The 15,540-nt window shown below is 40.2% G+C and overlaps 3 protein-coding genes across 3 annotated transcripts; all 3 read right to left on the bottom strand.

Annotated features, from left to right (window-relative positions):
* Window positions 1–1,323: 1,323 nt before the first annotated feature.
* On the bottom strand, window positions 1,324–3,585 carry mrps26 (mitochondrial ribosomal protein S26). Its single transcript, XM_023292353.3, has 4 exons — window positions 3,211–3,585; window positions 2,111–2,257; window positions 1,872–1,995; window positions 1,324–1,733 (listed from the first exon to the last, which is right to left on the bottom strand). Exons 1-4 carry the CDS (start codon window positions 3,429–3,431, stop codon window positions 1,602–1,604), a joined length of 624 nt encoding a protein of 207 aa, XP_023148121.1. The 5' UTR covers window positions 3,432–3,585; the 3' UTR covers window positions 1,324–1,601.
* A 3,133-nt stretch (window positions 3,586–6,718) lies between these two features.
* si:dkey-33c12.3 (uncharacterized protein LOC335380 homolog) lies at window positions 6,719–9,942 on the bottom strand. The gene is made up of 3 exons (XM_023292356.3): window positions 8,782–9,942; window positions 7,970–8,094; window positions 6,719–7,851 (listed from the first exon to the last, which is right to left on the bottom strand). The coding sequence occupies exons 1-3, from the start codon at window positions 9,787–9,789 to the stop codon at window positions 7,791–7,793; spliced, it is 1,194 nt and encodes a 397-aa protein (XP_023148124.1). The 5' UTR covers window positions 9,790–9,942; the 3' UTR covers window positions 6,719–7,790.
* Window positions 9,943–13,987: 4,045 nt separating this feature from the next.
* On the bottom strand, window positions 13,988–15,534 carry LOC129347788 (nanos homolog 1-like; the record flags this gene model as incomplete). The annotated part of the gene is made up of 1 exon (XM_055006094.1): window positions 13,988–15,534. A coding segment is annotated over one exon (582 nt), but the record flags the coding sequence as incomplete, so codon positions are not given.
* Between the last annotated feature and the right edge of the window lie 6 nt (window positions 15,535–15,540).

The following is a 15,540-nucleotide window of genomic DNA, read 5'->3' as shown; positions in this document are numbered from 1 at the left end:
CATTAATTGCTAATTATTTGCCATGAAAGCTTGAAATTAATCAAGTAATCATGCATGAATTGTAGTGAAGTAAAAGTATCAAGATGTACTCAAGTTCTGCACATGAGTAAATGTACTTAGCTAGCTGCTACAGGGACTTGAACTAATGTTGCCTCGGAAATAGAAGGAAATAATGACGGCCAACATTACGTCCAATGATGATGATTTGTATAGTGGGATTGGACAATATTTCGGGCCAAACTGAGATAACGAGACTGCCCGGCCCAAAAAAAAAGGTCGCCACTTGGATTTAACTAAGCAAATAGGTAAGAACCTCCCATTGGATAATTACTGCAGTGATGAATATGCTTCAGCTGGTAACAACTTATTTAATCCTAGCTGATGCAGTGAGGAGCTTCTCATTTCTGAAATAACCATGTTGGAAGACATATCCTGTGGTCATGGAAAGGATGTTAATCTGTTTCAGAAGGGTCAAATTATTGGTCTGCATCAAGCAAAGAAAACAACTAAGGAGATTACTGAAACTACTAAGATGAGGTTAAGAACCGTCCAATGCATTATTAAAACCTGAAGGATAGTGGAGAACCATCATCTTGGAGGAAGAAATGTGGTCGGTCATGTGGATGAGTCCAGATTTACCCTGTTCCAAAGTGATGGGGGCATCAGTGTAAGAAGAGAGGCAGATGAAGTGATGCCCTCATCATGTCTAGTGTCTACCAGCCTGTGGGGGTTAGAGTTATGATCTGGGGTTGGTCAGGTTCAGCAATGTTATGTTCCCAAAGAATGAGGTCAGCTGACTACCTGAGTATACTGAATGACCAATGGAGTTTTTCTTCCCCGATGACATGGACATGTTCCAAGATGACGATGCCAGGATTCATGGGGCTCACATTATGAATGAGTGGATCAGGGAGCAGGACATGGATTGACCTCCACAGAGTCCACACCTCAGCCTCATTGAGAATCTTTGGGATGTTCTGGAGGAGACTTTGCGCAGCGGTCCAACTCTCCCATCATCAATATAAGATCTTTGTGAAAAATTAATGCATCTCTTGACAGAAATAAACACTGTGACATTATAAAAGCTGATCAAAACGATGTCACAGTTAATGAATGCCATACTCAAAGCTACAGACAGTCAAACAAAATAGTAGAGTTTGCGACTCTTTTTTTTTTTGGCTGGTCAGTGTGTTTTACTATCAGGTGTAAATGCAAAGACCAGTTGATTGATTATCACTATGCAGATACCAATGACATATAAATACCAGGTGAAAAAGGTCCAAAAATTACTAAGAAAATGAAATAATTTCTTGGAAGCCTCGCTCCTGTTTACATTAGTTTACTTATCATGAGTAATAACAGTAATGATCACAACAATATGTTAAGAATGACATGAAAAATAATGGCTGAGGTTAAACTGTCAGCTCCACACATGAGCAGACTTTAATTAAACTCTGGAGGAGAATTCTTCCATTTACAGGCGAGTTAACTTTCTTCTGAAGTTAGAAAAAATCCATTTCCAAAGTGGGTTCAAGCCTTAAACCTGGATCACAGTCCCGACTGCGACAGAAACATGTCCGAATGTCCTCCGTTTGTGTTCATCACTGCAGCAGTGTCTGTTTGACTACTCTCCCTTCTTTGTCGATGGCAAAGTTGTAATTCTTTGGATTGTCCAGAGCTTCTTCGATTCGCTGATCCAGGTTCTCCAAGGTGATGAAGTTTTTTATATCCTCCTGCAAGAAGAAGAAAGTAAACATTTTTCCTCTTTTTAAATTACACACTGTATAACACAGGGCTTCAAAAAATTAAAAAAATTCTGGCTGGAAAATATCTTAAACAGACCAAAATGAAAAACTGAGAATTGATCCTACCTGCAGCTGCAAAATCTCCTTCTCCTTCTCTTTGAGTAATTCCTGCTGCTGCTGTTCTCGCTGCATTATAACTTCCATCTTCTTCCGCTGAGCTTCTTCCGCCTCCTGCTGGACCCTCAGGACTCTGAAACATACCGGCTGAGACGTCAAAAATCACCAAACACATCGATACAAGACACTAAAATACAACTCTGAGGGTAAAAGTCGTCTTCATCTCTTGAGTTTTTGCTCCTCCTCACCTGAGTTTCAGCAAACGGAGGTTCTCCTGGTCGTTCCATGCCATCAGGGCTTGATGCTCCTCAGCCTCCTGCCTCGCTCTTTCCTCGGCCCGGGAGCCCGTCTCCTCCTCGTACCTCTTTCGCAGCACCTCCTCCTTAAACTCCAGACTGATGAACACAAAAAGAGGAGCCCAGTGAATTCACATATTTCAAACCAGACTGAATATGAACTCCAAACAGACTTGAAAAAGGACGTCTTTCTGTGGAATCTGTGGATGCTTTTTACTGGGTCATTCCTTCTGATATCACCAAATTCTTTCTGCTCAGTCATCTCCAAATTGCCTGAAATTTTCACAGCATAAAATACAGATATTTATAAAGATATTTGTGAAGTTTTAGCTTAATATATCAAATACTTTCAGAGCTAACTTTCATTTTATTAACTGCCTGTCGACTTAACTTTCAGTCCATTTTTTCACACTTAAATTTGAGTATGTTTCAATGACAATATCTCCCAAACTATTAAAGCTAAAAGCCTAAAATTTTCAGTTATTTCTCATCATGTCACTGATTAAAAATCTGTGATATCTGGTAAATAAAATAAGTCAAATTTTCAAGCCCATAATAAGACAATAAAATTAAAAATGAAGATTACAGAATTAAAGTGAGTTTTAAAAGTATTTATTACAATTTTCCAGATGCCAAGTTTTAATATTTAAATCGGTTATTTGACTAAATGTTCAAACTCAATGTATTTTTATTAAGGAAAAAATATTTTTTTTTTAAAAGTAAAATTGAGTCAACTGTGTTATCAAAATTGTTACTGTTGAATATTTTGTTGTGTGAATGAAGTAATTAATCAGCTTTTTTTTAATTTGCAGAAGAAATCAAACCAAATTGATTATTTAACAATCAAAATGATTAAATATCAGTGTTCATTTAAAATATATACTTTTTAAACACTTATAGACATAAAAAGTACATTTTGACATGTTTTAAAGTAGACATTTTTAGCACATTATAGTTCAGGAGACCCTGACTTCTGCAGGATACAGATTTAACCAGAACACCGGATGACCTGTTACCGTCCGTGACACCTCAAACCGGGGATGTTAACGTACCGGAGCGCCCTCATGATCAGCTGGTACTCGGAGTATCTCTCCTTCAGGACCACCATCTCCACCGGATCCACCGGGGGAGGCGTTTTTATCCGGCCCTCCTTGGACTTGGCCACCGGGTCGTTACGGGACTTTCTGCCCCGGACAGCCTCCACGAGCACGGCGCTCCTGGGAGCGAGCAGCCGGGCTGCCTGGACGCTCCTCCCGCCGATAACCTGGAACATGTCGGCGTCGAAATGAGGTAACAGGTGCGGATTCTCAGTTGCTAAATGTAACGGTTATGTAGATAATTAGGGTGTAAAGCCCGCAGTTTAAGTTAACATTGAGACAGAAACGTTATCGATATAAGACGGCGGCCATTTTTGTGCCCTCTGACCGGCGGAAGTAATTAGCATAAGCAAAGACAGCCGTTACTCCATCTACCGCCCTCTGTAGGTGAGGAAGAAATTACTTTTACAGGTATATTTACTCTTCATTAATGTCTTAAAAGCAGGGTTTCCATCTTCAAAGAGTCTAATACACTAGTAATGTTGGAATTTAACGCTGACATCCAGTCATCAAACAATATATAACAAGGAAGTTAGATAAAAGTTATGCTAACATCAGTTAGCGAGAAAGCTAACTAGCTTAGCAGCGGTTCAGCGGCGTTTCCTGTAATGCAAATGTGAAGCTAAGTTGGTGAATATTTTCTATTCTATGGAAAATTAATTTTGTATTATTTTATTAATTTGTGGTACCCAGTGATGGCGAGATGAAGCTTCATGAAGCATTGAGGCTTTCCATCCAATTGTTTCACTCATGGTTCGAAGCTTCATGGTGCTTCATTTGCTCTACTGCGCCATCAACTGGACAAATAAAAGTAAAACAGGCAAAGTGCCTATAATGACACTAGCTTTGCTATGTGAAGCTGTGAATTGTGCTTAACTGATAATGCCAACAAACAAGTAATATACTTAATATAGTGTCTGCTTTTCCTGATAGCAGGGACAGAGGGGGAAATGGAAACAAATTGGGGAGAGATTTGAGATTTGTAGCTTGATTGCTTGATTGATGTCAGGTTCGGGCTTTCTGTAAAGTGCTTAGATACTTTTAATTGTAATAAGGGCTATATAAATGAATTTTATTGTGCTTTTGCTACTTGTTGTTTTGTGACTGTGCGTGTGGTACCAGTGACAACCTGTAAAACAAAAGTAGGGACAACATTTTATTTGTTTTTATTCAAAAATATAAATTTTTCCACAGTGCTGGGATCCAGGCGGCTTCTTTTTTTGGACAATATTTCTCTAGCTCCTTGGAACACAACAGACACTTCACCTTTTAAAATACCAGAAAAAAAATTAGAACAAGTGGTGTGTGGTGTTGTCGCAGTTATTCATATTACACTTCACTTGTTATGTGCCTACTTTATTAGGAGAAATCAGGTCAAAGTGTTCCTACTGCTGTTCTTACCTTGGCAGAGGCAGCATCTTTCTCCAGTTTAATCTTATTCTTAATATTATAAAAGTAATTGGTTAGTGATTTTAAAAAGTGACAATGGATGGGATTTCTCAACAACTACACTTGGATGTTTGTTTGCACTCATGCAGTAGATTGAATACCTGTCATATCAGAGCACTTCATTACTCTGATGCAAAAACCAACAAATAAAATCCACCACAACCATAAAAACGTCTAGATCTTTGATTTATATGATTAAACACAATGATGTAATAAATCCACCTTGACCTCCTGTAGGTTCAAGATACTATAAAGCTGAGATGGAAAAACACTAGAATGCCTTACTAGTATAAAATTAGGCTACTGTTTTAAGGGAAAAAAAATATTCAAACAAGTAAAATGACATTAAGATAGATAGGTATATCAGGGCCGGTAGAGTTGATTTCACAGCAGATACTTTGATATGTCAGCAGGAGAAGCACAGGTAGAATGAATAACTTTATGGCTCAGATTAATTTAAATTATCATGCACAATACCAAAAAACACAAAACTGAATGTGATGCATATTGATAGTGTTAAGTACACCTGATTTTCATGATGTGACACAATAACCATTTCAGTCCACTTCACAAACTAATGTCTCTCGAGTTGTGCTGCTGATTTCTTTTTCCACCTCAAACTGATTTTTTTAAAAAAAACTAAATTAAGGCAGCATAATATTTCTAAGTCTTGCAGTGAAAAATGATTGCTCTTTTAGTTCAGGTAATGAAGTATGTGAAAAATCCATTTGTAGATTCTGTATTTAATGGGATAAACCGTGTTATTCAGTATGTGGCACCACATTTAGATTATTTTTTAAATGCGTTTTGTGTCTTTCCTCAGGGTTCAGTGGGACGCCTGGTGTCAATGTGGTGATTGATGATCCTGCTAAACCAACCTATCAACACAGTGCAGCTGCAGCCAGCTTGCCAGGAGCAGGGAATGATGGGAAATGGTGCAGTGCCGCCGTGTGTCGGTCATGTGACTTTGAGAGCAGTAAGTAAGCGTAAACTTAATGTGTTCTGAAATGACAAAATGCCTTTTTTCACTGATGTTAGGTTTTATTTTAGCAGGCAAATGTTTAATCAAAAATCACATAAGGTCTAAACAGTCTCAGATTGATTCTCTTATGCCACAAATGGAGTTGTTTTCTTTTCCTTTCCTCATTATTATTAATTACCACAATAATTCCTATATTTCCTAATTTCTTTTAACAAGCAGGATAACAGTAAAGCAAACAATAAAAACAAACATTACCTGGCAAATCCAGTAATCAAATACACATTGCTTTGATGTACTTTAGTTGTGTTTGCTTCATAAAGTACTAATTTTCCCTTCTTATTTCATGTAAAACTTTGTTCCCTCTTAACCTAATTATAATTGTAAATTGCTCCGAGATATTTCCCCTTCTATTTCTTTCCAGTCATGGATACATGAACTTGGTTTTGCAAACGATAAATCATAATCCTTAAAATTTTAATTCAATACATCATCCTTATACACTGTTGGTGTAATAGTATTTCATATCCCAGAATGTCTTTAATATTGGACAAAAACTAAAAAAATGACTAATTAAAGCATGATTAGCTCCGTGAATCGGAGGGAAATCATGGAATTTTTTACTCACTGTCCCTAGAGTAAACTCACACAAAGTAAGTGCTCATAAAACAGCCTAAAATGTATAATTTTTGGCTTGTTTTGTGTTTTTAAAATAAATTTTGTACAGTAGTAGGCTTCATTCAACAACTCATTTACCCTCTGTGCTAACAAATATTTAAAGCACACTTGCAGCTAAAATGAGGCTAGAGTTGATGCCTGTTTTTATTCTTAGGATATGTGTTGTGCAGTCAGGGTCTACATGTAGATATTTGTTGGTATTTGGAATAATTACATTCATTAACACCTTGATAAGATATGTAATTAGTCACTTACTACTTGGTCTAAAACTTGGCAATATGTAGCTTGTTTTTTTGCACTGCTAATATCCTAAATATCCTTAAAGGTGTCAAATCAAAACACAAGATCTGAAGCATGTTGCAGGTCAGTTATATGTTTATTCAGCTTGTTGCCGGCTGTTACAGGAACACCAAGCGTAATGGTGCAGACTTTGTATTAGTTTCACAGATGCAAAGCACCATTTAGATCTAGGATCAGCAGACAGACAACAAGAAGCGCCTGCAGTTTGTTTCGGTTTCGCTGTTTAGCTTTAAATGAACTTACAGAACAAAAAAAAACAAAAACTAAATCTAGCGCAGGCAGGCTGAGAGACACACTGCATGATTATAAGGAGAAACCAGTAACAATTAATCTTCCACTGCATTTACATTCCCAGAAGAAAAGATGGATTTATTGGAAATTTAAATGACCAAATAGCCACACTTACTCTGATTTCAAACCAAAGCTTGCAGTTTTGGTGTAAATGCAGAGGAAGACTAACTAAAAAGGACAAAAATGTGTTCCTAATATAATGAAAAGAAAATTTTAAGGTTACTGGTTCACTGACTGCTACTACAGAACCAGGAGTGCAGGACATTGCATAACTCATTGGTCGAGTTCCTGGAGAAAAACAGGTTTCTTGCATCACTTCAAACACAGATAAAACCCAAGCATTAAGAGGTCAAAGGATTTAGTTTTTTATCCTCCTCCACAAACAACTGGTCAAATGTTTGCACAAGGAGGGTTCAGGAAAAGTCAAATGTTAACTCCGCTGCTTGGACCTTAACATGCGTGACGCGCAGGAACTCAGCCAAAACAATGCTGCTGTCCGACGTAGCTATGTAACTAATGCAGTGCAGCCACTCTGCGCTTCACGGTTCGCCGTCTTCTTGATGTGTGGTGTCAGAATGTGTGTAGAAGAAGGGGGACTTCTGGTGGACCTCTTGTTTAGCACAAGGGCGCTGCTGTCTTGAGAAAGATGAGCTTCGGTTTGCAGTTTTGGTTTTGGGAGGAGGAAAGAACTTTGAAGGGGGAAAAGATGAAGAATGTAAAAGAAATGAGGGAGGGAAGAGAGGGGGGATGTTATGGAGGGATGCTTGGGATGTTCAGGGCATATGGGGGAGGAGGGATGAAGAATTCAGGTTTATGCCAAGTTGGTGGCATTTAGGTTTTAATTTAGGGCTGGAAGAGAAGGGTAAGCCAGCCGAATCTCCTCCCCCTCCAGAAGTTTCCTGAAGAGAAAAGGAAAACAGATTCTCCTTGAGATTACTTCTTTGCATATGTACTCAGAACAGACTAGATCAAGATCATAAATGTTTAAATGAGCTGATTGTGTAGGTCATGTCTCACCTGTACGCCGCGATTTCAATGTCGAGGGCCATCTTCACATTGAGAAGGTCTTGATATTCTCTCAGATAGCGTGCCATCTCCTGCTTGGCTTCGGTGATGTCCCGCTCCAGTTCACTTATCCTCATCTATAAATGCAAAAAAATCTGTATCAGGAGTTACGATTTGCCTCACATTGATTGGAAACTGGGTGTGTTTGTAGCTTTTCTGTCTGTAACCTTGCAGGTTTTCACCTCTGCTGTGAGTCTGCCAGCATTTCCCGCTGAGCACTAGCTGCTGCAAAAAATATTTTTACATCTTCTACATGTTGTAGAGGAAAGAAGCATCATTCCCTCTTTCTGGTTCTTTACTTTAAGACCATTTTTCTTTATTCTGAAGGTTAGTGGTTGCTGTAACAGTCTATACCCTGTCGTTCTTCCTGTCCCTCTTCCTAAGCACTGTCTCAGTAGAAAAGCTCTAAAAATAAGAAGGCTGTCACCTGAAAACAGATGAAAACAGAGCCATGTGTCTGTACACACTCTCCTATCCAAGCAGCAAGTTTTCTTTTTATAGCACCTTATCATTCACAGAGGCTATTCAGAAAAGCTTAATCATCTCTTCTGAAGCTCTAGACACAGATTTGAACAAACTAAATGAAATAAAGTAAAGCATGTCATCAAAATTTAAGCATTAATTGAATTAAAAACAGTGCAGACAGGTTGAATAAAATGCACACAGATTTATAGAGTATTAAAACTGACTGACTAAAACAGCTATAAAAGACAAGGGTAAACTGCAAACCTATTTGGACCAGAATCCAAACATACTTCACCCACCTGGTACTTTGTCACCTCCTTTGCCTGCGTCTCCTCCAGATCCTCCAGCTGCTTATTCAGGGAGTCGATGACGTTCCGGAGAGCCTCTATCTCTGTTGACCGGGACTGAAGCAGCCTCCGGTACTCCATGGTCTCCTCCCGGATGGCGTGCACGGCCTCGTTGTTTTTGCTGGCCATCTCCGCCACGCTCGCGAACTTGCTCTGGTACCAGTCCTCGGCGGCCTGCATGTTCTTGTTGGCCAGCCGCTCGTACTGCGCCCGGATGTCTCGCAGGGCGGTGGAGAGGTCGGGCCGGGACACCTCCACGTCCACGCTGATGTTGGCCATCTGCAGCTGGGCCTGCAGCTCCGCTTGCTCCTCGGCAAAGACCTTCTTCAGGAACACCATCTCGTCGCACAGAGACACCACCGTGGCCTCCGCGTCACAGTTGTAGACCACGGCCCTGCTCGCCTCGTCTCTGGCCCTCTGCAGAGCCTCCTCGGCATCCATCCGCCGCCTCGCCTCCTCCTCGCAGCGCTCCTTCAGCTGCTCGTACACGTCACGCAGGTAGTCCCTCTCCGCCTCCATTCGCATCTTCTCCCCGTTCTCCGAGTCGATCATGGCCCTCAAACTCCTCGCCTCCCCATCGTAGAGCGCCTGCAGACGGGACGGATCGTTCTGCCGCCTCTTTAACGCATCCAGCTCGGCCAGCAGGGCTCGGTTCTGCAGCTCCAGGTGTCTCACCTTGTCGATGTAGGTGGCGAAGCGGTCGTTCAGGTCCACCAGCTGTGCCCTCTCCTGGGAGCGCAGGCCCAGCAGCTCTGTGTTGAGGGAGCTGGCCTGAGCCAAGTCCATCCTCTGGGAACCATCCGGCAGCGAAGAGGAGGCCATCCTGAGATTCCTCTTCCCGGGCGGAGGAGCTCGGGAAGAAGAGTAGCGAGAGGAAGACATGGAGGATTTGGTGGTGGTTCGGGAGCCTTTGTAGCTGTCCCAAGGGCGGCGGTAGGAGAAGAAGGAATCGTAGCTCATGATGAATTTTTTGTGGTGGATTTTTTTGTTTTGTTTGTTTAGGAAAATGTATGTTTCAGTTTCAGAAGGTTTTCTTACGTCCCCCTTGTTCTGCACACCATCGGTGAGGATGAGTGAGCGTTTTTGCACTGCACCAGTTCAGTGATGCTGCAGATCCCCGGCTTTTATAGAGTGAGGCTGCCCCCCCCTCCTCCAGCACAGAGGAACATCAGTGCTGTCAGCATTCAGCAGGCCAATCGCAGGCTGCTGCAGTGAAGGGAGAGCTGGTTGGTTTTCAGACTCACTCTCAGCTTAGACAGGCAGAGGAGATGTGGTAGAGCAGCTTTTCATTTATCCTACCCCTGAAAAGGCATTAAAATCTACTATTCTCATCAATCTGTGCAGTTCTGAAGGCACATTTTACTCCACTCTGTCTTCAATGCAAGCTTGGATGCCTTTCTTAAGCAATGCAAAAATATGCATTAACTGAGAGAGAATTTTTTTAAAAATCCTGTGAAAATGACTTGAAACAAAGTCTTTACCCCGACCCAGTGATAGAAAATCAATATGTAGTGCATAAAGCAAGAGTGAGGGAGGCATTCACTTCAACAGTGAGGCACTTAAAGGTTTTAATGCTCTAAGAGGCAATAAATTAATTGTCTACTATTTTATGAAAGATAATTCAGCCCCATATTAATCCTCATACAACAGCGAGCAACACATTTCCTTTTCTGACTTGTTGTTTACCCCAGGAGTATTTTTCAAAACTATTTCCTTCTTAAAGCACTTTTTCTTTTAGGTTCTCTCTTTGTTGCTGCCTGCGTTGACGTGAAATGCAATTTGTTCGATGTTCACATTTTGTATCGCAGTGCCCTATATACTGCCAGTGCATCCAGAGCATCTTTAAACATGTCGGTTTGATCTAATGAGGTTGCAAACTGATGAGTCACCGATGTTCTTCAGCCATCCTGCCTCTTGACAGTGTGTGTGGGAGAGGCCACTGAAGAAGAAGAAAGTGCTATCTGTATCTGCTGACACTCGCAAACTCACCTCGAGATGAGTCAGAGCGTAAATCTGTGTTTGTTGGGAAAAAAAGAGGCATCAAGCTAATCCAGAAAAAGGTTACTATTCCTGCTCAAGGACACATGTTTGGTGACGGATACGGTCACACTGGTGGTCAGGATGCTGCCGCTCTGCAAGAGATTTGACCCCTGACATTCAGCAGACAACTTAAAGGGAAAATAATTAGTAGTTGTAATTAGCAGCTCATGATAAATGCCGAGCATATCGAGGTACAGAGGCTTCATTTGCGCTGAATCGAGTAAGAAAATACAAGATATAGGAAACAAAAACATTAAAATGCAAAGTTAATAATTAATTTAAAGCATTTAAGATTTAAAAACAAACCAACTAAAACAAGAACAGCTGGGTGTCAAGTACGATTACATTGAAAGCCTGAATTGTCCTTAAAGATGAAAAGAAGTCCAGCTTTAGATTGTTCTGCATGATATTCTGGGTTGCAGGAACAAAATGAGTAAAACTGGACACCATCCATCACCATCAGCTGCTGAAATCCCTGCTCTAACTCAGGGAATTCACTCACAGTAAAAACAGCCGACGTATCACCCTGATAAAAGCAAAACAGCCTTAAAACATTCAGGATATGAAGCTCCATGTTTAATTCACTTTGGAGTAACGAGGCGTGTTTTACTGGGAAAGAGTCGTGAAAAGAAAAACTCCATCTCCTGCACTCTTATGTAACTCTCCGTGTCTCTGCTGCCAGTATTTTCAAGCATCACTATTTCAGCTACAGAGGCTAAACTGTTGTTTCCAAGCAGAATAATGTCAGTAGGCGACACCATCCTGGCTCCGTTATTGAGTTTTCCTTTCCAAACTGCAGTCCTGACACCGTGAAAATAAAAAAATAGAACTTCTTTAGCATGTCTGACCTAATTAGAAGCAGTTGGCTGCCTTAGATTGCAAAAAAAGTGACATTTTCGTGTAGCGCTGTAGTTCTTTGTAGCTGCCAATAGAGGTCGATGAAGCTCATTGATTGCCTTATAGTTAAAAGGGAGGGTTTACACAAAGAGATGATTAAGCTTTTCTTTTATAGCTGCGGTAATTAATCAATTTATTTGAGGAAAAACCAATAGGGAGTGCTGCACTGGGTCAAGAACAATAGTGTTGGGGAGAATGAAGGAAATACAAAATCAGGTCTTCAAGGATAAATCCATTAGTTAGTAAAGACTTCTATCCCACTTCTTATTAATGGAAGTCCTTATTGATACTGCCTTGGACGCTTTTTGGACTGTCGATCAATGACTTCCATTAATAAGAAGTAGGAGAGTGATTAATTTGTCACTTTACTAATCGATTTATTTCTTTGTTTATTTAACTATGTGAAACATGTAGCTGAATCTAATTTGCATTCTTCACCTCTGGTTAGTGTGGCAGCTGGAGTAGTTTCAGATATTATTCTTGACTTTAAATTGGACTTAAACTCACAGCAATCTACAGATCTAACTGCAAAAGGTTTTGTTTAGAGCTTAGTGTGTCTTTGCATAGAAAGAAGAAGCTGTCAGCATGAATTATCATAGAGAAAATATACTTATGAAGCAGAAGACATCAGATTTTAAAGTGTTTTTTAACTACTTGAGTCTGAAGTTGAAGCTCAATAAATCTTTTCTACGCGTCCCAGTTGGAAAATGCGCAAGTGTAAATAATTAAATGAATGGTGGCTGTACTGTTTTTAGCTGCTTCTGTTTCTGGGTTAATGTTATTAGTAGCACCTGAGCATTTTCCTATTATGACAAGTCACAATTTACGCTCCATTAAAGGCCTTTTGTGTCTTTAGGCTTCTATGAACGAGGATAAGGTCTTTATTTATTGTTGCTTGACATTTAAATGGATTGCTCAGACAATAGCACAATAAGAATCGGATTCCTTTCTTCTACCTGGAGTGTGATCAGAGAGTTTTGGTGCCCCATTGTGTCCAGAAATGAACTATTTCACTCTTAATAGCTGCACCTTATCCCTTCAACATGCAAATATGTAGACTTTGACTCTGACTTGCACTATAAAGAAGAAAATCTGGCAGCAAGGGTTTTGCAAGAAATAGTATGTTAGAAACTGTGGAATAGTTTAACATTCAAACATCTGTAAAAAATGTAAAATAACAGCAAATATCTGTAAAACAGGGATATTTGTGGTGGGTTTCAATACAGTAAAACAGTGTAAATTTACTGTGACACAAAGAGGAAGATATTATTTGTAAAAAAATACAGATTTCTGATGACGTTATGTACTTTTTGGCATTTTTTTTTACAGTAAACATGCAAATTTATACTGTACTCTGTGATTTTATTATATATTATTTCCGATTTAACAAACCAAACCATTATAGTAAACATGTAAATTTATACTATTCTCTCATATATTTAGATATTATCTATAATTTAACAAACCAGTGGAAAACTGTAAAATAACAGATAAATAATTGTATTGTATCAGTGAAATAATTATATATTTGTTGGTTTAAATGCACTAAAACACAGTGTAATTTTGTGGTCAAATGTTATTGAAGAACGAATTACTTGTTTACAGTTTTGACGTATTTTTTGTTTGTTTGTTGTTTTTTTTTACGGTTAACATCTAAATGACTACCTTTTCTTTTTTATTTGACTCGTCACCGTCTTTAATTTAACACAACAGGAAAAAAAACCTTAAAATAACATTAAACTGATCGAAGAAAATACTGTTAGAAACTGTTGAAAAACATTTTTTTTAAGTGTAGGAAGGTTGTTCACCTGTTGTCAGTCCCAGATAGGTGAGCTTATTCACATAAGGTCAAGTAATGATAGCTGACTTGGATAAATATCATAAATCATGAAAATATTGTTTGCTTGGGATTTATTTCTACACTGTTATTTTAGATAAACAGGTGCTTTGTTTAGTGAAGATATTTGAGTAGATTTTACTCAGTGATGTAGCCATTGAAGGCTTTGAACACTAGGTGGCACATGTGCACTGCTTGTCAGTGTGATACTGTAGCTGGTTTCACAGGAAACATTTTTTTCTCCATTATGTTTGACATAATATTCAGACTAAAAGGACATTAGGTCACATTATCATCCATGCTGCTGCAGAGTCTCCCTTCAGCTACCATCTCCAAGTGATTAATTCCTAGATCACACTATTAAAAGTCAGCTGTAGCCTCATATAGTCAAAGAAAAATGCAAATTTCATGTTTATTCAGAGGTCATTTACAGTGAATATATTTCCCAGTGGTACATAAAGTAAAAATAAGTACATAAAACATTTCTATTGACAGATAAAGACTTTGGAATGTCAGGCTTTTCATTGCTAAAATCATTTGTACATGTACAAGAATTGCAGGTGCACATTTCCACATGAATAAAACAAATCAATCCATGTTGGGTTTTTTTGTTTTTGAACTCGTGACAGAGAATTAAAAGAGCTCAGAGCAACTCGAAGAGCATGTAGAAGAACTGCATGTCAGATCTACCTTCCACTGTTGTACATTCAGTCGAAGTCTGTAAAATGCTATGCACATAAAATCACATGAAGAATAGAAGACATCCAACATAAAAACCATACAGAAATTTACCTTTAGGCTAAGTTTCAATACAAAAAGTGTATTCCTTTGGTAGAAAACTTTATCTCAGGAAAAAAAAAAGAAAACATGTGCTGGATATAAAGATCTTGCATCTTGCATGGCCTGTCAGACTTGTTCCATCCACTGGGCCGATGGACTGTGGGACTAAAACATTCACCTCATATCATCAGTGCTGCATATTCATTTATGTTGTCATGAAGCCAGAGCTGACATGCACTGGGGCTGCTTTTTCTAGAAAACACAGCAACTTCTGATTACAGCATGAAGGTGGTCATTCACAGGTCGATCTGTTTACAGTACTTTGGTTCATTTTTGTTTGATCACCAAGTCCTTAAGAGTGCTGGGGAGGAATATTTGCGCGCAATGCGTCCAAGTGTAAACTATGTGCCCATAGAGTTACAGTATAGACATTAGAAACGAAGCAGTGACACACAGAGGAAAAAAAACAATCTTTCCAGACTTGTCTTGTGCATGAAATGGGGCAACATTACTGCCATACACACTAGTAATTTCAGACAGTGCAACTCAAACTTCATTCACGTCCTCGTTTAGAAGATCTTCAGCCTTTTGCCAATCGCCCTGCCGCCCTTTGCCACTCTCTGGCTCGGCTGGTCCTTAGAAAGCGGGCAGTACTTGATGGTGTGCGCATTGTCGCCGTTGGCACTGCAGAGGGGGCAGGTGTATGCCCGCAGGATGGGGCACAGCACCTTGCCGTCCGTCGTCTTCAGGATGTGGGTGCCGTAAACTTCCTCCGGTGCGCCGTTATTCCGACAGAAGACGCACACTTTGGGCTCCGGCTTGCACCTCTGAGTCTGTTTGCGCCTTCGCTCCATGGAGAGCAGGTCGAGGCCGGCGAAGCTTCCCCTGTAGGAGGGAGAATCTCTGTCTCCCAGCTGGGAATCGCCGGCAAGGTGCTCGTACGGCCTCAGGAGCGAGATGTGCTCCTTGAGATCGTAAATGGAGATCGGAGGGGAGCCCGGAGCCGCGCAGCAGCAGTCCAAGTGTCCGTCGCCGTCCCTGCCGTGCCCAATTACGCAAGAGCAAACCGGGGAGTCGTCCTCCAGCCCCAGGGTCGCTTTGAGGGACTCGGTGATGGAGTTGGGGCTGCAGGACGGGTTGTTGGGCTTGTTTTTGGC

This window comes from Amphiprion ocellaris, chromosome 20 (assembly GCF_022539595.1).
Source record: "Amphiprion ocellaris isolate individual 3 ecotype Okinawa chromosome 20, ASM2253959v1, whole genome shotgun sequence".
NCBI lineage: Eukaryota > Metazoa > Chordata > Actinopteri > Pomacentridae > Amphiprion > Amphiprion ocellaris.
This window is presented reverse-complemented; position numbering and strand designations above follow the sequence as displayed.

What these genes read in the sequence shown, in the direction of transcription:
- mrps26 (XM_023292353.3), bottom strand. Translation starts at nt 3,431, where the DNA reads ATGTTCCAGGTTATCGGCGGGAGGAGCGTCCAGGCAGCCCGGCTGCTC. An exon ending in CTGATCATGAGGGCGCTCCG is followed by an intron (nt 2,258 to 3,210) that starts GTACGTTAACAT and finishes TGTGTTCATCAG; the next exon opens with TCTGGAGTTTAAGGAGGAGG. An exon ending in AGGAGATTTTGCAGCTGCAG is followed by an intron (nt 1,734 to 1,871) that starts GTAGGATCAATT and finishes TTCTTCTTGCAG; the next exon opens with GAGGATATAAAAAACTTCAT.
- si:dkey-33c12.3 (XM_023292356.3), bottom strand. Translation starts at nt 9,789, where the DNA reads ATGAGCTACGATTCCTTCTTCTCCTACCGCCGCCCTTGGGACAGCTAC. An exon ending in AGGAGGTGACAAAGTACCAG is followed by an intron (nt 8,095 to 8,781) that starts GTGGGTGAAGTA and finishes TTGCATTTATAG; the next exon opens with ATGAGGATAAGTGAACTGGA. An exon ending in ATTGAAATCGCGGCGTACAG is followed by an intron (nt 7,852 to 7,969) that starts GTGAGACATGAC and finishes TTTTCTCTTCAG; the next exon opens with GAAACTTCTGGAGGGGGAGG.